Source organism: Anguilla rostrata, chromosome 12 (assembly GCF_018555375.3).
Source record: "Anguilla rostrata isolate EN2019 chromosome 12, ASM1855537v3, whole genome shotgun sequence".
Lineage (NCBI taxonomy): Eukaryota > Metazoa > Chordata > Actinopteri > Anguilliformes > Anguillidae > Anguilla > Anguilla rostrata.
Window position 1 is genome coordinate 29,686,214 of NC_057944.1, and position 21,672 is coordinate 29,707,885.

The following is a 21,672-nucleotide window of genomic DNA, read 5'->3' on the forward strand; positions in this document are numbered from 1 at the left end:
GTAGGTAGAATATGGTATCTCGCTTCAATATTAGTTGTGTATGGTGTGCTTCAAGTACACTGAAAACATTTTAAAGATTTGTCGGGAACATAAGAGTGATCCAGATAAATATGTTTGGCATTCCTGTGGCATATCTTTTGTCTCAGACTTAGCTTGCTGGATAGGCATTATTAATATAAGGTACATAAACTACAAATATGGTTTGTTTTAATCAATATCATACGAATTATTGAAAGAGCATGAAATAATAATGAACTTATAATGTGACTGAATACATGAATGCTGGAAACACACAGATTAGGTATTGAAAAACTTTATTTAGTAACTTCTTCATAAAGTCCTGTATTTTAAAGTCATGTATTTTAAAATGAGTTCATTTAAATTCTTTCCATACAGTGCAAAATATATTTTCTCGCCAACTTGGAACATTTGTCTTGAAATACCATCACCTCTCCCAATCTGTTAAGGTCCACTCCCATTCCACGGACAGTGTTGCACAGAATCATGGGTAAACTGTTTGCTCAGAACATTGAAGGCCACTGATGCACTGAACATCGAGCACATTCAAGCACACACCCTCGCCCTGTCACACACACGCGCACACACAGGCACGCACGTTGTAAACATACACATAAAAAAAGTCCAGCGATTTTCCAACAGGGACGGCAAACGGACGATCAGTTCAGATGCGATATGAGATTAACGGTTAAGAGCATTAATATCAGCATTATGAGTGTTGCTATCTTCACCAACAATAAACAGTTAAGAGCAAAGGCGATAGCAGGAACTCCAGCACTCTTTTTGCGACCCAGTCTCATTGCTTGGCACATGACAAGTGTCCACACACAGACTCTCGCTGGGACGAAAGGTCTCACGCCCCCCACCGTCTCTTTGATTGGCTGTGAGAAGGGGAGGGGTGTGGCCCCCCACCAACAGTCAGCAAAGCTGCCCTATAGCAGGCTCCCTTGCCTCTGGGTCACTCTTAGCCAGTGTGAGAAAAGTAAAGCGGATTTCCCTCAGAAGACGTAGATCTTGTCTCTCTGCACATTGTCCAGGTCATCATCCATTGTTAGGAGAACCTTGGAGAGGGAGGGAGAAGGGCGGAGTCACTGTGTGTATTGTGTCAGAGCTGGAAACTACATCTCAAACAAGCTAATGGCACAACTTTACAGCAACGTTGCAGGAACACTTGTGGAACGTTACTTATGTGAACAGCAAGCAGGAGAGACACACTGTATCTGTATCAGTGATGTGTAAAATCCAAATTAATGGTGAATGGTTAGGACACCAGAGTAAGGAGCTGTGGACAGAAATAAAGTGCAATGTGTGTACTGATGGGTATATGGTGTGTAGTGTGTGATGGACACTCGCCACCCACCAAGAAGGAGCCAAACATGGCAATGGAAGAGAGAAAGTGCCAGATGTCGTGGTCGTCGAAGAAGGAGAGCAAGATGCACTCGCGGTTGTGCTCGCGTGACTCAGCTGGGGTTTTCTATGGGAGGATGAGGAGGAGGAAGATAACACAGGGTAAGAGTGGTGGTGTATACAAGAACACTGGTATAACATCACAGAGTTCTGGCATATATGAGGTGGTCTATTACAGTACACAGTGGTGGTGTATATGAGGACACTGTGGTATATATTACAGTACAGATTGTTGGTGTATATGAGTACACTGGTATACTACAGTACAGAGTGATGGTGTATATGAGCACACTATGGTATGTTACAGTACAGAGTGGTGGTGTATATGAGCACACTAGTATATTACAGTACAGGGTGGTGGTGTATATGAGCACACTGTGGTATATTACAGTACAGAGTGGTGTATAGAAATGCTCCTGACCTGCCAGGTGCTGAGGCCCTGGAAGAAGAAGAACAAAGCGAACCCCCAGACCACCGCAGTGAAGAGGATGCACACCAGCGCCAGACACTGGATCCGCTCACCGCTGCGGAGCTGCACACACAAACACACACGCACACACACGCACACACGCACACACGCACACACACACACAAACGCGCATGTACACACGCATGTATAACCGCACACGCAAGCACACGCACACACAAAGAGAAAGACTCAGTGACCAGTGTCCAGTCTATACAATCCACCTCAGTGAGAAAGACCAAATCCCCTCTGTACTATAAGCTGTAAAAAGCAATATTGCACATCTTATCCACACAACAGTCTGAACACATCTGTAACAACAGAGCAAATAGCACAACGCTGGCTCATCGGAGAGAAATGAAACAAAAGTAAAACACAAAATAATCTCAAAATCAAATGAAAGCGTCCAATTCGCTGGCTGCAGCAGAGCAGCTCATCTCTGCATAAGAGATTAAATTACTTACGGGGACAACCTGCAGCTCATGAAGGAAGACACCTGCATGAATGTGGAAACACGTGTGCGGACAGTGCTGGGTGTGTGTGTGTGTGTGTGTGTGTATTTGTGTGTGCCCGCCAGGGCTGGGGTCAATTCACTGCATTTTATCCACAGACTGAACTGAAAATTCAAGAGGGCATACATGTTTATGTGTACTACCATGTGTGTCTGTGCGCTTGCACATGCATGTACAGTATGAGCGCATGTTCTCTGGAGCAGTTCCTGCGTGCGTGTGCGTCCGTGCATGTGCACACGCACGTGTGCGGGCTCCAGGGTCGCTCTGCCACGCCCACTCAGGTGTGCTCACCTTCATGATGATGTAGAAGGCAAAATAGAGCAGCAGGTTGCAGATGCCAATGGCCAGCAGGTAGGAGGCGAAGTCATTTGGCCTCTCAATCAACCCGTAGGCAGCCCTGAGCACACAGAGGGGGAACCAGCAAGTCACATGACCCATGATGTCAACGCAGACTAAAGGAACCATTCCCCCATGAGAGATGTGAGCTGAGATTCAGCTCAATGAAAAATGTCTGCTTTGTACACAGGTGGGTGCAGTACATAAGTGCTGTGTGTACTGAAGAGTGTGTTAACGACCTGAACTGGGCTGAATAAATACTCACTGAGTGTAATAAATACTCACAGTGACCAGTTAACAATGTTTCCCATCACCAACAGCACCATCCGGTCCTGACAAGATACAAAAAAAATATGCAATCACTTTGGCAACACAAATATTGACTTTGTCATGCTACTGATCAAACGGAATTGAACAGAGTGTGAGACAGACGGGGCGGGGGGGGTGGGGGGGGATGATTTGGGAGGGGAAGACAGAGAGAGAGAGAGATGAGAAGTGATCAGAAGGTAGAAAGAGGACTCACAATGTACATGGGCCCGCTGCACTGGCGGATACAGTCTGTGTAGATCACATACAGCACTCTCCGCAGGATTCCAGAGTCTGAAACACACACACGCACACACGCACGCACACGCACACACACACACACACACACACACACACACACACACACACACACACGCACACGCACACACGCACACACACACACGCACACACGCACACACAGTTAACATGTGTGCGTACTGTACATTGCCACGTAGATCCCTCCACACACACACACACAAACACAGACGCACGCACACACACAGGCACGTACCCAGTCTCCAGCGGCCCATGTAGTACAGCTGGGTGCTGAGCAGCATGGTGGCCAAGATGTGTATGACGGAAAAGACGATCCAAAACACTGTATTCCCCCTCCCAAAAACCTGGGGAGGTACCACACACTCACAGTGAGATACCACACACACTCACAGTAAGTCAGATACCACACACCTACAGTAAGTGAGATCCAACTTTTTTTCACGTTTTACATCCTACAAACGTGAATGTCTGTGACTGAGTGATTGAGTGTAGAAGTTACACCACTGTTCAGCCGAGTTCTGAAGTTACACCATTGGTCGGCCGGATCACGTGCGTTAGGTCCAGCCATATACTAGGTTTTAACCTGGTCTTGTTTAAAACTACAGTGTTGAAATTCTCTCATATGGTAGATAATTATATACAGTATATGTTATATATGTATATATACATATATTATATATGCCCTGAATGACGTTCTCCTCATCAAACTCTCTCGTGTCCCTAATGTCTGCGTCAGTGTCCGTCTGTCCGTCAGTGTGTCCGTCAGCCCGCCCGTCAGCACGTCCGCCCGCGCGTCCTCACCACGCCCAGCACGGAGAAGAAGATGACGGCGGCCAGGCAGGCGTAGGCGGTGTAGGCGCTGGCGTTGATGTCGGGGTGCCTCTTCTGGTACAGCTTCAGCATGCACAGCCCCGCGATCATGTACATGAAGGAGGTGTCTGAGGACAAGACCGGACAAGCGCCAATCGGTCAGCCAATCAAATCCTGACCGCTTCTTTTCCCCCTCCAATGAACTCGCGCGGTGATGGACGCACAAAACACAGCCATCCGATTTACTAGATCGTTAATAATATTCTTTTGCTGGCCGGCTACCAAGCTGACAACCTGCCAGTATGCAGTATTTAGACGGACTAAATTTCACAGGGAGAAGATAGCAGAAAGACAGAACGGAAGCAGCGATATCGCTTCTTAAATATTACATAACCTTACATTAACACATTCAAGCAAAGGCTGCCAGTTCGTACCCCAGGCGGAGGCATAGCAGCTGTACCCTTGAGAAAGGCATTTAGCCAGATAGGGGCAGCAAACAGGCAGCTGAATTAATGGACAACATGAAAAATGTAGGCTCTTGCAGTTGAGCAAATAATAAAAGCTACACTGACACATGTTCAGTTTAGAAAGATCGATGAGCTGAGCCCTTCAGAGTAAGTGCTGTAGAAATGGGGTTCAGGAAAACGATCAAACACAATAAAATTCATGGCTGCACACTTCCCTGCACGTCAGATAGACTCGTTTAATGCTCATTTCTGATTTGATACTGGCACTAAATAGCTATCTGATCCAGGGACAACTGAGGAGAGAATCCCCCGAAATAAAACGTTTTTTAGTGAAAAAATGTTTTAATATAAAGAGAAGGTAGATGTATAATCAATGTGCAAAGTTTATTGGTTGACCTCCGGAGATTGAGCTGGGCAGGTTTTCATGGTCAGGAAGGTTACGGTCATCATACCCCTCTCAAAAACAAAATGCTGAGTATGGGTGTTATTACATCCTGCATCTGTGCTGGGATGAAAGCCTGCATGCGCACACACATACACACACACACGGATGACACACACGCACACGCACACGCACACGCACCGCACACGCACACTCACACTCACACTCACCTCACACTCCACTCACTCACACTCACCTCACCTCACACTCACACTCACACACACACACACTCACCTCACTCACCTCACACTCACACTCACACTCACACTCACACTCACACACACACACACACACACACACACAACACACACACACACTCACACTCACACTCACACTCACACACACACACACTCACACTCACACTCACACTCACACTCACACTCACACTCACACTCACACTCACACTCACACACACACTCACACACACACTCACACACACACACACACACACACACACTCACACTCACACTCACACTCACACTCACACTCACACTCACACTCACACTCACACTCACACTCACACTCACACTCACACTCACAGTAGGGCAGCAGTGCGGTAGTGCCCTTACCGAACTGGAAGTTTGTGTAGTTGGGGCAGACGTGGTAGCAGGCGCTCAGTAACCCCTCCATCATGAGGGCGGTGCCCATGGCGTAGAACAGCCCAAAGTGTTTGGGGATCCCGCACTCCTGGACCGGGACGGGGACAGGGGGAGAGGAAGGGGGGGCGTTACTGTCCAGAACACCACAAACTGACACGATCACAGTGAGGTCACAGAGAGACTCCTGCAGCAGCAGACGCGGGTCTCACCAGGGCAGCCAGGTCGTTGCGCATCAGGGCTCTGCTGTGGACGACGTCTCGCTGCAGCACGATCAGGAGAAACAGCAAACCCAGCAGCACGTAGCCCAGGTTACTGAGGATGTTGTTGAAGGCACTGCCCACAAACACAAACAAGTGCTTTGAGTCACTTTCACTCTAGACAGACACACACACACACACACACTTTATAATATTTACTGTCTGTACACACACACACACACGCACGCCCAGGTGATCTGACCTCAGAGCACCAAGCGGATGTGCACACAGGAAGTTGTAGTAACAGATGTCCTGGTTTCCTGTTACATTCACCACCTGTCAGTCACAGAGAGGGAGGGGGCTTAGCGCTGCAGTAGTGTGTTCACATGTTCAGACAGTGCTCAGGGCTTGGGCCGCAGCCATGTGTGAGTAATGGAGGGAAATAAGGGCTGGGGAATGAGCGAACTCATGCTAGGTACCGTTTGATATGTGATGACCAGCTGAACCACAGGGAGGGCGTAGAAGACGGCGATGGTGGCGATGTTCCTGTGGAGAGACAGTAAACCTGCTGAACTCAAAACTTTATGTCAAATACATATATTCAGACAACCGACAATGTGGCATTGACCCTTATTCCAATGCAGACATTTTATAATTAAAACTAGTGATTAACACCAACTGTGAAACACAGACACACTCTAAACAAACAACTATAACATTATCACACTGACACTGTAACATTAACATCCCAATTCTCAAACTGTAGTGCAAACACAGAGTCTGTAAAATGGTGACACTGGCTATTTTTATTTTGACAATGATGTCTGCCACCTTAATTCTGAGGTGTTAGTGATCTCATGCTTAATTCTCACATCTTGGATACTAACATAATACCACCAACAGGGACACCAACATCTTTCTGCCCCAGTGATGCTGATGCAGATTCTGACACAGTATTACAGCCTTCAGGGTCTATGCAGAAATGCGAGCACTTCAGAGACAAATCAGAGGCAGCCAATTAGGCGCGCATCCTGCAGGACGGTGGCCAATCAGGGGGCACACCCTGCCAGACGACAGCCAATCAGAGAACGGCAGATCGAGAGACTCACCAGAAATAGATCTGGTATTTCTTGCTTAGGACTCTTTTGTCTTTGCGAGCAAGGTCAGACACACACAGGAACTTCTGGAAAGGAGAAAGGGCGTGTTAAGTCGTGTTACGTCCAGACGTTTCTGCTTTGGCGTCAGCCAAAGCCGCTCAAGGTCAGACACACAGACACACACACAGACAGACGGACAGAGAGACAGACGGACGGACTGCAGGTGGGCAGGACCTTGGTGCGGACGATGTTCTTGTCGGAGTCGATGTCGGCCAGCGTGTCGTAGTCGTCCTCCTCGACTGAGCTGAGAGACTCCTGTCTGGCACGCCCCACGTGCTCCATAGATCTCTCTGAGAGAGAGAGGGAGAGACAGAGAGAGAGACCAAGACCAAGAGAAAGGGAGAGACAGACAGAGAGAGTCTTCAGCATTAAGAATGAATGGCTGACAGGCAGATTTTTTGATTTCCAGATTAGATTCTGTTAATTATATTCTGTAGATTTTTTATAATTCGTTTTTTTTTTTTTGGTATACATGCCATTGCCGATACAGGCACAATTGGTGAAACAACATGCAGATGCTGTTGATGTTGTGATTAACTGCTTTCTTTTTTGAATTCAGTAATTTGTGCAATTTAACCTGTAAACTGACAACAGCACGTTGGCAACTATGTGATTGAGGGGGTGCTGATTTAAGGAGTGCAGAGCATTTGGGGGAGGCCATTAATTAAGGGGCGTGTCACCAAAGTGGAGGGCTACGCAGTGATGCATTGGGATTGGTCTGCGTTTGAAGGATTCCTGTCCTGATGAGATGACAGAAACACACCAATCAGAGACACTGCTACAGAGCAAAAGCACCTATCAGATGCCAGGAACGGTGATGTCTGCAATACTCATGAAATTCACATTTAACCTTCCTTACCGTTGAGACCAAAATATTCCTACTTGACGCATCTTATGAAAATTCATTAAGAAACACAACCAATGGCAACACAGTGGCAATGGACATTCTGTGCTGTACTGCAATGGTGCTGCACAGAAGGCAGAAGGAACACAGGGCTTCAGTATCAGGAGAATCTCATCAATATGCGGTTACACTTCACTTATTTATTCATTTATTCGTTTATTTATCAGGGACATTGCAGCTAACATCGTTACAGGTTAAAAGCAGGCACCAGATAGGCTACACACAGGGTTTCTAGCCAATGCTAATCTGCAACTCCCTGTCCCTGGTTAGGCTTTTAGGCTTCTCCTCATACCCACGTATCCGTAGTTAGTGTCTGCCGACGCCATACTGTCTGTGATGGCCTCCGAGCTCAGCGTACTGCCATTATCCGCTTGTGGGATGAACAGAAATAGAGAGAGGGGAAGACGGAGACGGAGAGAAAGGCAGACAGGGAGAATGAGAGAGGACAAGGAGGGCGAGAGAGAGGACAGAGAGTCAGTGAGTACAGGAAATCGGTATATCATATTTCCTGATATACAGATTTCCTATCCTAGAGTGTAAATTATTAAAACGAGCTAAAAAGCAAGTGCACTGAAAGTCTCAGGTGGTCCATGGATCCACTTACAGCCACACATGCACACTGCTCTCCAAAACTACACAATACAATCACAAACCACAACACAGTTCTCCAAAATGACTCACAACATAGTCACACGTGTGCACACGCAAACACTCACCGAATGAGCCGTACTCATAGGGGGATGTAGGTGCCACGCCCTTTCCTGCAACGACAGAGGGGAAAGTCACTCAGAGACACAGCTGTTTCAGAGCAAAGAAATACACACAGCAAAGAAAAATATTGATTTCGAGAGTAAAAGTTAAGACTTAAAACAAAATGGAAAATATTGTGAGTCATTTTTTTTTTCTGCGCCTGTGAAACTATCTGTTTTGTTTAATACTTCATATGATGTTTGGTTCGACGCTTTTGACACATACGTGACATAGCGCCTACGTCGGGCCCGTGTTGCTTCTCTCGGTGTGCTGCCTGGGTAGCTGAACATACGTTACACTGCAACTGACGGTGGTGTCAGGGGAAGCCAAGGCTGATTACGAAACTCATTAAAATTATTTAAGGCTTAGCCATGTCGGCTGCTCTCGCTTTCTTGGTTGTTGGCAAGGGCTTTCAGACACATTTGTTTAGATTCTCATTTAAGCATCAATACAGATCGCGTGCAATCTGTTATTTATCCATCCACCCAATGCAAGCAGCCAATATGAGAAACGAGCCAAATGCATGGATGTGACAAGCTGCTTTAGATGGGCCAGTGTTCTGTGTGGGCTGCTTCAAAATCCTCCAGTGCAGCAATATGCCAAAACAAAATGTACTTTCACTAAAAATGAGATTTGTGGACCAAGTCGATTTCATTCCTCAGGACAATCCCCAAAACATCATAGAAGAACCATAGAAGTCAAGTAAATATTTAACTTTGACTTACAAGCAAACGTTACACCTGTTCTTCACAAACTCAGTTTGGCAAGTTAGTTTTAGATTTTACAGAATGGGCACGGGATGGTGCAGTGGTCAGAGAACAGAACTCCGAACCAGCACATCACAGGTTCAAACTCCATGTCAGAACACTTGTTTCAATCTTTCACTCCGAGTTAAAAACCTAAATAAAAATAGAGGCACTTCGCTACTTCAAATTAACATTCACACCTGCAGCACAGGCATAGGTCCTTATAAAAATCTTTCTTCAAATATAATTAAAAATAAAACTGTCCCACTGAGCAGCCTGAAACACTTTATTTAATTAATTAATTTATTTATTTGACAGGGACAGCACACAACAACTTTAATGAATGCATTTCATCTCTAAAGATGCTTTTGAGATGCAAAGACAGGCTGAGTCAGAATACTGATTCAGCCAGTAAAACCGGTTCGCTTCATACACACCATCTGTGGGACTGCGTGTGCGTGTTTAATCGCGTGTACGCGAGTGCGTATTTAGGAGCTGGTGGGTGACTGTGACGATGACGGAGGGTAAGTGCTGGAACGCATGCATGTCGGGAGCGCCTAAGATGAAGTGTGATGGAGGGTGAGGGCGAGTGACACGTTAGTAACACGTTTATAACACGTTTATAACACGTTTTCCTTTCTTACCGAGCAGAGAGGCTGAGCCGCGAATTAGCATGGAGGGGAAGAGGGAGAGAAAAGGTGAAGAATCTCACTGAAAACAATATTCCAGGGCAGCATCCCACACACACACTCACGCACTCACACATGCACGCACAGACACACACACTCACGCACTCACACATGCACGCACTGACACACACACTCGAACGCACACGTCAAATCTCCATCTCGAATGCTAACCCTCACACTTCAGAAACCAAACGCGAGGCAAAAAGAACAGACCCTTTCCAGCCGCCCCCACCCCCCTTCCCTCGCGGGAACAAAAGCACACCCTTGGACGGACGGTTGCCGGGATACCTGTCTCCGCTGGCGACATGTCTGGAGTGTTGAGGAGGCCGTCTCTCTTCCTGTGCGTCCTGGAGACAGAGCGACAGTCAGGGTGATTGGCAGACGGGCGGTGACGCGCTATGGCTACGTCAGCGCAGGATCAGCCAGCTGATCCACACACACGGGCGCACGCGGGGGGGGGGGGGGGGGGAGGGAGTCGGCAGGACAGACGGGCGGACGCCCAAACGGACAGACAGACGGGCGGACGGACGAGCGGGCGACTGACCGTTTGTTCTCCACGCAGGCCACCAGGAAGGTGAGCACGTAGAAGGAGAGGAAGATCCCCAGGCAAAACAGCATCCCCATCACATACACCTCCGCTGAGAGGGGGGGAGAGAGAGAGGAGAGAGGAACGAGAGAGAGAGAGAAGGAGGGAGAATGGAAGAGAGAGAGAGATAAAGGGAGGATGTGAGAGAGGGAGAGAGAAGGTGGGAGACAGGGAGGTAGGGAGGGTTGGGAAGTATGAAGTAGTGAGAGAGGTGGAGAAATAGAAGAAAGGAGGGAGAGGTGTAGGAAGAGAGGGAGCGGGGGAGGAAGGAGATTGAAGGGAATGAAATGGGGGGATGAGACAAGGGCATGAAAGCCCAGGTCAGAGGAAGAGAGTGAGAAAATAGAAAAGGAGAGAGACTTGTTTTACTTTGTGATGTTTGCTGAATGCTGCAAAGCCTTCATTAAAAAAATACATTTTCTAAACTGTCATCTTAGCTCCCCTCAGACCACCCCCCAAAAAACCCCATCACACAATAATGAACCCAAACACGTCTCCATCTTTTCCTCACGTCACACAGCCCCCCAATACACCACATCCGTTTAAATGTTGCTACATCATATTTTAACACTTGTAACTTGACCCTAAGGCATGAGAGAGAGACAAAAAGAATGAGAGAGAGAGAGAGAGAAACAGTGAACAGAGAATATTTCCCAGAATTTGAAAAAATGATCCCAAAATTCACAGTCCTGCCAAATATACAAAAACTTCCAATCCTATTAGGAGAGGATGAACACACCATGGTAATTAAATATGTCATCCTGCCATACACTAAGAGACAGTGAGTAAACCCAAATACTGATAATTTATTAATTTGCGCTTATATGTGTGTGTGTATATATATATATATATATATATGAGTATGTGTATGTACAGGAATATGTGTGTATATGTACATACTGTATATGCATGTCCACGTATATTATACTGTGAATTGTATGTGTGTTGTAGTATATATGATGTATGCGTGTTGTAGTATGTATGCGTGCATGTATGGACATATGTGTGTGTGTATACATATATATGCTGTATATGTATGTATGTATTTGCGTGTCTGTATGAATATGTATACATGTACGCGTATATATGGATGTGTATGCATACATACGCATGTTTAGATCTATATATGTACATACATGAATATGTAAAGTTTTATTTTAGTCAACTTTCAATATATGATTATTGTTATATTTTTTTGCACTGTTTACTATGCTTTGGCAACACAAGATTATGTCATGCCAATAAAGCTCCATTTGAATTGAACTGAACTGAATTGAATGGAGAGAAACAGAGAGATGACTTTTTGTTTCTCCTTGACGCATTGGAAACGGCCGTTTTATTTAGCACAGTCTCAGGCCTCTGGCAGCGCACTCACAGTTGATGGCAGGAGAGACCACTACATCCAGCTCCTTACTGCGATTCCCAGCATCGATCAGCTCATCTGTGAGGAGAGAGAGAGAGAGAGAGAGAGAGAGAGAGGGACAGGAGGAGGAAAAGTGAGCAGGGGGAAGAAAGAGGACTCAGAAAGAGAGGAGTGACACCCGAAGTAAGGCCTGTGAGCCTCCCAGTCCCTCTCCACCTGTGTAACGAGCGCTCTGGGGCTAAAATGGCTGCCATTTTAGGTACACGCTACACATAGAAGGCGTGGCTAAGATGAGCTCCTCTCTCTTAAATGTAAACCCTTTGGGAAAATAAAAGATGCTGTATAAATACAATCTCTTATTATTATTATTTATAATGACAAAATACAGATCAGGTAAAGAGGGTAATGACGACCCCCCCTCTCCCCCACCATTAACATAGACTAAACATTGCTATTGTGCTATAGCTAATTATGTGAGATGCTGTCAATGTCACACACCAGCAACCCCCACCCCCCACACGCCGTCCCCTCGGGCCCCACCCCCCCACTCACCAGGCCGCAGGGGGTAAAACCTCAAGGGACCGCCACACGCCTCGTCCTCCGTTTTCACCACGACAACCACGTAGAAACTGTTGCTGGGGAAGTCCTTCCTCTGCAAACAGACAGCAAGACAGATTTGGCAAATCGGGGGGCACCAACATCAGAATAATGCAGCATCTAATCAGTGTTGCAAGTTCTTGGGCTTTTGTGTGTGCGTGCGTGCGTGCGTGCGTTTATGGAGTGAGTTTACCTGTACTGTGATGGCAGCTGTCTTTGTCATTGTCTGATACATGCCAATGAAGGCCACATTGGTGTCCAAGTCATACACTGGGCACTGTAAGATGAGAGAGAGTGCATGAGCATCATCATTGCCACTGCCATGGTTAATATTATCAATATTATTAATATTATTATTATTAGTTTCTTTATTTACACACTTGCTTGTTAAGATTTAAAGTTTAAGACAGTAAGGGAGGCAGAGCAGGTACAGGCGTGGAGTGAAAAACAGCAACACGGCAGCTGCGTCAGTGTCACAGATAACAGCACTCAGGAGGTCCATTAGGGACGGCCACACAATGGAGGCCCTGTGCGCTTCCAGGACCCCCCGCTGAGACTGACGCCACAGCCCGCCGTGCTGGTGACCCGCAGCGCTGCCGCCCAAGCCCCCGCCACAGCGGACAGCGAAAGGGGGAGGGGGTCTCATTACGGCTGGGCCGCGCGCGAGGACAGGCGGACTTTCAGCAAAATTCCGGGGCGCGCTGGCGTGGCCCCCGCCCCCCCAGACAGCTTTGCCATCCTGAACACCAGATACCCGCTCCAGGGAAACGTTCAACCCGAACGAAAAACAAGTGCAGCCTTTCTGTTCATGTGGCTGGCACGTTAACTCTGCACACCGCCCTCTACAGGTGAGTTAGTGTACCTGCAGAATACCAGCTGGAAATCGTCTGGTGTATTGAAACTGTTTATTCTATTTAATGCGATGGCTTCCATTTATTTAACAACTTCTTTTATTTTATGTTGCTATAAGACAACCCCCAATTACTGCCTGGAGATCAATCTATCTATCTAGCTCTCCATCCATCCTTCTGTATATCTGTAATGGCAGGCCTACCATGTATCATGAATGACTCAGCAATATGAACCAATCAGAGTTTGCTACAAAGTGTAACATATTTTCATTGGTTCATTAGAGTCAATGAGTAACAGCACATTATAGCTCCACTTCTTATGGCAGTCATAAAGACTCACTCTCCTGTTTCAGATATGCCTGTGCAGCCCCTAGAGGTGGATGTGGCTGGTGCGTCTCTCAGATCAAAGAAACCAGTCAAACCGTGGCCCTGTTACAACGGGCCATTTGTGATGCATCATATTAAAATACTCAAAAATATTTAACCGGTTTTATTCATAAAAAATAGCAGCACTCTGCTACCAACTGTACTTCAGATATTAAGAGCTAGGACCTACATGTTGCCTTCCACAGCGTAAAATATAGGTCATGCTCGTCATTTGGCTGAATAATCTTAATATTTTCTGCGATTTTCGGAACTTTCCATTTCCTATAAATTAAGGCTTGAACACATTTGTTCTGGCTTCAGCCAGTCAAGGATGACACCTGGTGATGGAAGCTAAGCACTGCCTGCTAAATGCTAGTATGCTAGCTAGTATGCTGTCACAGTTCAAAAAGACACATGTTGTGTGAACTCGGTTCACTGGCCTGCTGCCACAGGGACGTGATGAAACATCTCTTCCACTTCAGGTTTCAGTAAAGCCATATTCTAAGATTATGTAATCGCATTACAGACTAGGTTTCAACACCAGAAACCTTTCCTAAAACCTTCAGAAGTTTCCAGAATATGCAACCTGAATGTACACAATGCTAGCCACTTGTAATACTACTACGTAGCTTAACATCTCTGCTTATTTGCTTTTAATAAATATGCACATACTGCAGTTATTTAATCTGAATGGACTACAAATTCAAAATATCATGTTTACACTATAAACAGAAAATCCTATGACTTTTAATAGTCACTTTTGAAATAGACAACCACCTTACTCAAAACATTGACACAGGTAAACATAGCTATTGACAGTGTAAACTGAAACTGGTCCCCTCCTTCACCCGGTACATCAAAGCTATGTTTGACAGTCACCAAAGAGAGACCATTTTCAGCAAAATCAACAATAAATTCTTCACAATCCTGTGCCAACATAAGTTCACAAGTCATCCGTAATGACACAAGGGTAGATACTGTAAACACAGAACAGACGGTCTTGGCAGAGCTGCGCTCTAGCAGAGGTGACTGCAAGGGGAAAAAAAAGGCATGGCTCTTACCAGGATGTCCTGGATGGACATAACCGAGCAGGGGAACGTCATCTGGGAGTTCACCTTCACGATGACCGTGTCCACGCCCTCGGGGAACACGTACTTGAAGAACTGAGCAAAAGGACAGAGCATGAGTCAGGGGGACACACCCCAATACCAGTCCCAAATGGAAATCCATACTATCCGCACATTGTACCTGTTAATTTCCGCGTTCCTCTTGATTCTATGAATATTTCAATAGTAATGGGCCAGGATGTGCATCGTGTCATGTATGTCATGTAACATATTATACTATATATCATGATACACATAATGATAACTTGCTTATTTAAAAATAAGCACATTAAATAGTGCATTTTCAATACCTGCATGTAAACTATGGTGTGTAGTTATAGCTAACACTGATGACTGACAGTTTTCCATCAGTTCTTTTGCCAAAAAAATGGATAAATACTCAATACTCCCAACCTATTTCACTGAATCTGGTCACCAAATCATCCTTCAGTTCTAAAATAAATAACCACCTTGACCTGGCGGTGTGTAAGGACTGTGCCGACACAAGATGGCTGCCATACATCACATACAGATGAGTACTACACTTCGGTTGGCGGCTGAGGTGATAATATAAAGGGCTATGAATGTGGACCTTGCAAAGTACTGAATACTTTGCCACAAACAGCTCGCGTTTCTTTTACAATCCTTAGACAAACCGATCAAGCACATGACAAACACGCACACAGCTCTCTGTTAATCGTTAAACCTCCATCATCACCCAGGCCTTTGGACCTGCTGACACACAGAGGCACCGGTGCTAATAATTATCACCACACCTTTCCTCGTGATGTCGTTAAGGGCAGTCTCCCACTGTCGATCTTACCTAACATTCTGATAGCTTATCATCTCCTGTACCACCACAGCAGGCTTTCAAGACTACTGGACATTCCACTGCTGAAATGCTCAGCTTGTGTTTGCGGTTGAAAAAGAGAAAGCTTGATCTTTCACATGCATGTGCATACAGTATGCAGTTGTGCTCTGATGTAGAGTTTGTGTGGATTCTCTGTTGGATACGGTTGTGGGATGTGGGGTGCGTGTGTGCGTGTTGCGGTGTGTGTTTGCAGTGCTCTCAGGAGTGTGTGCCATACCTGGGGTTGGGATGGGGTAGCGATGAAGATGAACTTCTTGTCTGTTCTGAAAACGAGAACGTAAAAAGGTCTCTTGAAAAAGGCTAACACAGCAACAGACAGAGAGACGTCTTGGCAACACCTCATATCCTAAACAGGTCACTGCAGGATCATCGGGGGGAAAAAGACAAGACAAAAAGCCCAAAATACCCACAGCAGCCCAGTATATATGACTTTCATTTTCAAATACAGACACATTTCCCTAACATACACAGATTTGTGGTGTGTTCCCATCAGCGCTCACAAAACCACTGGCGGTCACCATTTTCAGAGGGTGGCACACGCAAATCCACACAACTCCCCCGCTGATGCTTAAACAGGCTGAAGAAATTGTTTTTATTTGTTTTAAAATTCAAACTGTTTTTTTTCCAACCACACCCTTGCGGGCTCTCTTGCACTCTGCTTACCAGAAGGCACCGCGCGGCTGAAGGGGTAACGCTAATGTGCCGTAAAAGCAGCTTAGAACACAGGTAGTTAATGACACTATTGGAGGAGCCCTTAACCCCTGAATGGTGCTGTTTCTCGGACCACAGACCGATGGCCAGGTCCCAGGAGCTAGCCCTTTAGAGCTCAGAGGTCAGACGTCAACTCACTGCAGGGTGAAGCTATCCACTCTGCTGACTCGGAGCTGGTAGTGGGTGCTCACGCTGGACAGGGTCGAGACGTCCACGAAGAAGAACTGCGTCTCGGTGGCGGCATGCGTAGGCGGCTGGCACAGGGTTCGCCCCACATGGGAGTAGGGGTACTTCCTCTGGTACCTGAGGGTGACAGATCGGGCACAGGCAGACACAGTCAGACAGGACCATGCACTCAGCTCGACAAAAACTTTAGTCTTTTGCATTTTTTTCCCAAAAGGACCAATAAAATGCATTTCATCTTGAATAATTACTAATTTCTTAACCTTGAGTGCTTTCCAAAAAATCCTACCAGGTTTTGCCATTTCCGTGAAATAGTTGACTTCCTCTACCTTCAGCAATCAGCAGCACTGTTAACAGCCTAAAAACATTCACCTCTATTTCCCCAAATGTAACATTTTCTCAAATACTAGTCTTTGTCAATCTTTCACACTTAACCACATGTGCAAGCACGCACACCATCACTTCAGCAATTCCACTGCACCAGAATGCATGTATGTGTAGTTTGTCAGAGCACTGATCCATTGCAGAAAGAGGAAGTGAAAGCACTAAGTTTAGCAACGTCTCATTCCCATAATGCTTGACAATCTGATACATTCTGATATTGCACAAATCGGGGAAAAACTCAGCACCGCAACTGAGAAACGTGAGCCAGGCGGCTATTAACTCAAACCGCCTAGTGCAGCCTGCAGCCGTGCACACCACAGAGCAAAGCAGACAGGGCCTCCCAAGATGGAGGGCCAGGAGTTATAGTCTGCTCCTGTGGACTATGCTCACCATCAGGCATAGGTGATTCCAGCTCTAGCGCTAAAGCATCACCCAACCTCAACCCAGAATGCACCAGGGGCCTCTGCTTAACCTTCGACTTTTGACATTTGACACGTTCGTGCAGGTGCTACATTGGCAGGAAGAGGAACTTCTACATTTTCCATCTCTCTCTCTGAAACAGCCAATAACACTTGTTGTTTTCTGCTAGGCTTAGATGTCGGCCCTCACTGCTCACGCGGCCAGGCCCAGCTTTCTGCAGAACCCCTGTGGGGCCAGGCATGGAGGGAGGAGGAAGGGGCCCCCGTGTGGCCCCTGGGCGGGGGGGGGGCGGGGATACTCACAGGCCACGCAGAATGAGGGGGACCTGGAAGGACACCACCGCCTGCTTCTGGCGCACCACAAAGAGGATAGGGCTCTCCACCCCACTAGCCAGTACGTCCACCGACACGCGCACCCCTTCCGTCTGAGAGAAAGAGAGAGAGAGCCATCAAGAGAAAAAGGGGCAGAGATCGATAGACGAGGACGGAGAGAGGAAAAGAGGGCAAAACAAGGCAAGGGGGAGAAGAAAGAGGACAGAGCTTTCAGTGTTACCTTCTGATAGGTAACATTGATACTGTACGTTGATTTTTGGTTCTCCGTCTGCTCATGATATCATACTAGTACAATCATTTACTCAGTGTTTATTGATAAAATAACGAATTATTGAAAACATACAGTAGTGGCGTTTCCTACAATGTTTTCAAACTTTTTCTGTGGTTTATTTTTGCTGAGGCATCAACGGAAATAGCCTATGTGAAGCCAACCAATTAGGCCTAACATCCACCATACAGGAAACTACATGACACCTTGCTGAAGACACATATGCTGTATGGTGTAAGTAGTGGTACTGGATGCAGGCAGTGAGGGTGGGTGTCTGATCTTGGTGGGCTGCACTTCAAATGCTCTTTATGGGATGATGATCTCAGGGCCCAGAGAAGAGGAAGGATTCATTCAAGCAAGTTGCTTTGTCAACAGCTTAAGTACTCAGGAAAAATACCAAGATCTGTAGCTAGAGAATAGAGGACCGAACCCCCTGACAAAGTGACAACCCCTCATCTTTCTGGGGAAACCTCTTATTAGGGTCAGGAACATACACATCTATAGAGAGGTCCGTTAATTCACAGCATCGACAATAAATTTTTCCCAGTGATGTGAGCCAGGTAGTTACGGTTCAACCGTGTGTTGCAGCCACACATGACGCTGCAAATGAAGGAGACTAGAGCACTTCCGTCGCATAGAGGGGCGACACTCCACAGCTCAGAAACCGGACAAAAATTGTGTTCATGCCTTCTTCATCATCAATGGAGTCCGTTTTGTAACTATTACAACAAGAAGGACTTTGACCCGCAATAAAAAATAAAATAAATCGCCGTAACGAAATCAATATTAGTGACAATAATAATCCATTAGCTGGTTCTTATTATAGGAGTGAAATGATGTCAGCCATTCTTACCTTATTCCGAGACACGGTGTGGTTGAAGGCGTAGATAGCTTGGATGTCGCTTGTTACTGTGTCGTTGTAGGTTATGTCGAACTCCGCATCTTTTTGTACCACTTTCCCAGAGCACCCACAGCTGGTCGCACAAAGCCATAAACATACAGCCACTAACCCGGTTCTGAAACCAGTCGAAATGGGGCAAGACCCTGGCTTGTGTCTGGATTTCCAGCAGCTTCTCCTCACCATGCTGACAGTTGTCGAGTTGGCTAATGAGATAGACAAGCAGTTGTTCTTGATTAGCTAGCTACCTACTATCTCGAACACCACAATTCCTCTAGACTAATTGTCCCGTAGCTTCATTCCACAAGACCGGTTTACAATGGATCATCAATTGTCTGACAGCTAACGTTAGCGTAATAAATAAGTCTAGCCACGTATCACTAGACACGTTTAGCTCGCAGTAGCAGCTGTTTACCACGAAATGCTTTTCATAACAAGACTGCGAAACGATTGTGGAACCACCAGTGTCACAATAAACCTTTTTTGTCAATACTCATATTTTTTTAGCTAATAATCAATCTCACAGTCAATGTCTAGCTTGTCCGCTAGCAAAATGTTTGTTGTGGGTACAGTTGCAGCTGATATCCTCAGTGTAACAATCAATCCTCTGCGCCTAACTAGCAAGCTCCAGCCCGGCAGTGATCAAAATCGCTCCACTATGCTTGCTGGCACCACCAGTCATTAGCCAAAGATTTTCGGAGGTCTTCGTCCAAATGGGTTCCTTCGTCGGATTACTTATAGACAGCCAGTTATTACAACATCTTCTTGAAAACACAACCATTGAAGCTACATCCGCCTTCGCTATCCAACCACAACACAGAATAGGGGAATAGGTGGGCTCTTCCAATCGTCAGAATCCTGGTTTACTGTTAAATAGTGTCCATCATGCCGATTGCTCCACATATGTTTTCAGCCCTTTTTGCTTTTCATCACCCATTTCGCGGGGCGCAATGCTTGCTCAGTTTTGAGATGTTGTCGGGGTAGAGTTGGTATGTATGTCACGCACAGGGTTAAATTCACAGTACAGTTCTGTGGTGGGTTAAATCCGTGTCACTCACTAGCGCCCTCCCCGTAAACAAACTCAACGCACTGCGGTGACGTACGCCACACGGCCTCTTTTTGGAGAGAAGAGCCTTTCATCATTAGAGATCACACACTTGCTTTTCTTCCTGGGACAACACATGAGTTCCGGTAAATACACGTTCTGTCAAACAATAGGAGTGAATGGAGTCCATTGTCTGATTACGAACTACTAAAGTGGTTTGTTTGGCCGATCTTCCATTTGCTGCTGGGTACTTTGGTGATCCAGACTTAGGGCCGTAGGCCTACACTTCTAGGGTTTTATTGTAAAACAAATGTGAAACTCTTGTCTTAAAGAGGTCTTTCCCAGATTTTTTTTTGGGATAGCAGAAGCTTATCTTTTCAAAGAGCCTGTACTTTGCACCAATCCAGTTGGCCCCTTGGCTTATTGACAACCAGTTTTTAAAATCGAAAGCAAACCATCTCAGGAATATACCCTCGAGACAAAAATGTTCTTACAGCCCAGAATCTCATCTCACACCACCTGAGTAGTCAACAAGATCAAGAATGTTGACTGCCTAATTCCCTCAAGCAATGCTTACGTTTAGGAAATGCAATTCCATTCACCAACTGAAAACTCCTCTTAGAACATTATAGTCATTTTGCAATTCATTAAATTCATTTCAGTAAAGTTCCTGAATTAACTACTGAAATTAAATTGACCCCAACTCTGGCCTACCCTCAGTCAGGTCAGATCCGATTAGTTGTTTCTGCATTCAGCAAAGGCTCATCTGCTTTTATAACCAGTTTATTTCAAGCTTCCAGGTGCTTTTGCAAGTTCCTCAAACCATAAGCTGATATTTTTCCTCAGTTATGTGGACTTCATGGGGGCTGATTTCTGGCAGTGATTTAGTGGCCATTTTTATTCTGCTTCTACAATGTCTTTGATTTGGAAACATCACATCGAAATGAACCTGAGCCGCTTCCTACAGGAGTTTTCTGATATCTCCTCTTAGCTTGTAGACCACCACAGAAAGGCATGTTCTGAGAATGTTCTCAGGAAAAACAAATGGAGGAATAGTTATTTTAGTTTCAGAATTCACAGAATTTGCTGAGCTCTGGAAAACATTGGTCAAGGTGAGTGAAGGTCACGCAGTGCGACGTTGATTAACATTTCCTCTTGGAAACACTAACCATTTTTTGCATTTTTTTGTGGTAAATTGAACAGGATCCTGGTCACGTTCACACCGTAGGATGGGAGGCTAGAAATAAACGTAAAGAATGCAGTTATATAACACGCATGCATATACTCTATATATTTATCCTGCCTCACTCTCAGACTTTCTTCACTGGTGGAAAGTACAACTCAAGTGAAGGGATTTCATGGTTCTGACTCACTGTTATTGTGCTATTAGCTAGCCTCCAGCAAGGGCTTGCATTCACTTAACTGGACATGCAGAAAGCAGCCCCGCCCAGGAAACGCACAAAAACAAAATCATCTTGCAAAGCTTGGGGAGTAACACACAAAGCATATTTTTGCCATTCAAGTTAAGATTACTGATGACATAATGGTAAAACAGTACTTGTTGGTGAGCGGCACACCTGCATCTTACATGATGCTGTCTGGAACAGCA

General features: G+C 45.9%; 1 protein-coding gene across 5 annotated transcripts; it reads right to left on the reverse strand.

Annotated features, from left to right (window-relative positions):
• Positions 1-297: 297 nt before the first annotated feature.
• Positions 298-20,113, reverse strand: sidt2 (SID1 transmembrane family, member 2). 5 transcript variants are annotated; one of them, XM_064303733.1, is made up of 29 exons: positions 19,543-20,113; positions 18,974-19,224; positions 17,823-17,944; positions 16,672-16,836; positions 16,040-16,085; positions 14,907-15,008; positions 12,822-12,905; positions 12,584-12,683; positions 12,044-12,109; positions 10,627-10,720; positions 10,371-10,429; positions 10,038-10,049; positions 8,614-8,658; positions 8,190-8,267; positions 7,674-7,733; positions 7,168-7,283; positions 6,946-7,019; positions 6,316-6,382; positions 6,099-6,172; positions 5,849-5,972; positions 5,610-5,727; positions 4,123-4,259; positions 3,557-3,665; positions 3,263-3,339; positions 3,025-3,071; positions 2,695-2,800; positions 1,847-1,957; positions 1,379-1,492; positions 298-1,079 (listed from the first exon to the last, which is right to left on the reverse strand). In XM_064303733.1, exons 2-29 carry the CDS (start codon positions 19,202-19,204, stop codon positions 1,017-1,019), a joined length of 2,601 nt encoding a protein of 866 aa, XP_064159803.1. In that variant the 5' UTR covers positions 19,205-19,224; positions 19,543-20,113; the 3' UTR covers positions 298-1,016. The 5 variants fall into 5 exon arrangements, with proteins under 5 accessions (XP_064159803.1, XP_064159802.1, XP_064159804.1 ...); XM_064303732.1 differs by having other exon boundaries at positions 18,974-20,113; XM_064303734.1 differs by lacking the exon at positions 10,038-10,049 and having other exon boundaries at positions 18,974-20,112.
• Between the last annotated feature and the right edge of the window lie 1,559 nt (positions 20,114-21,672).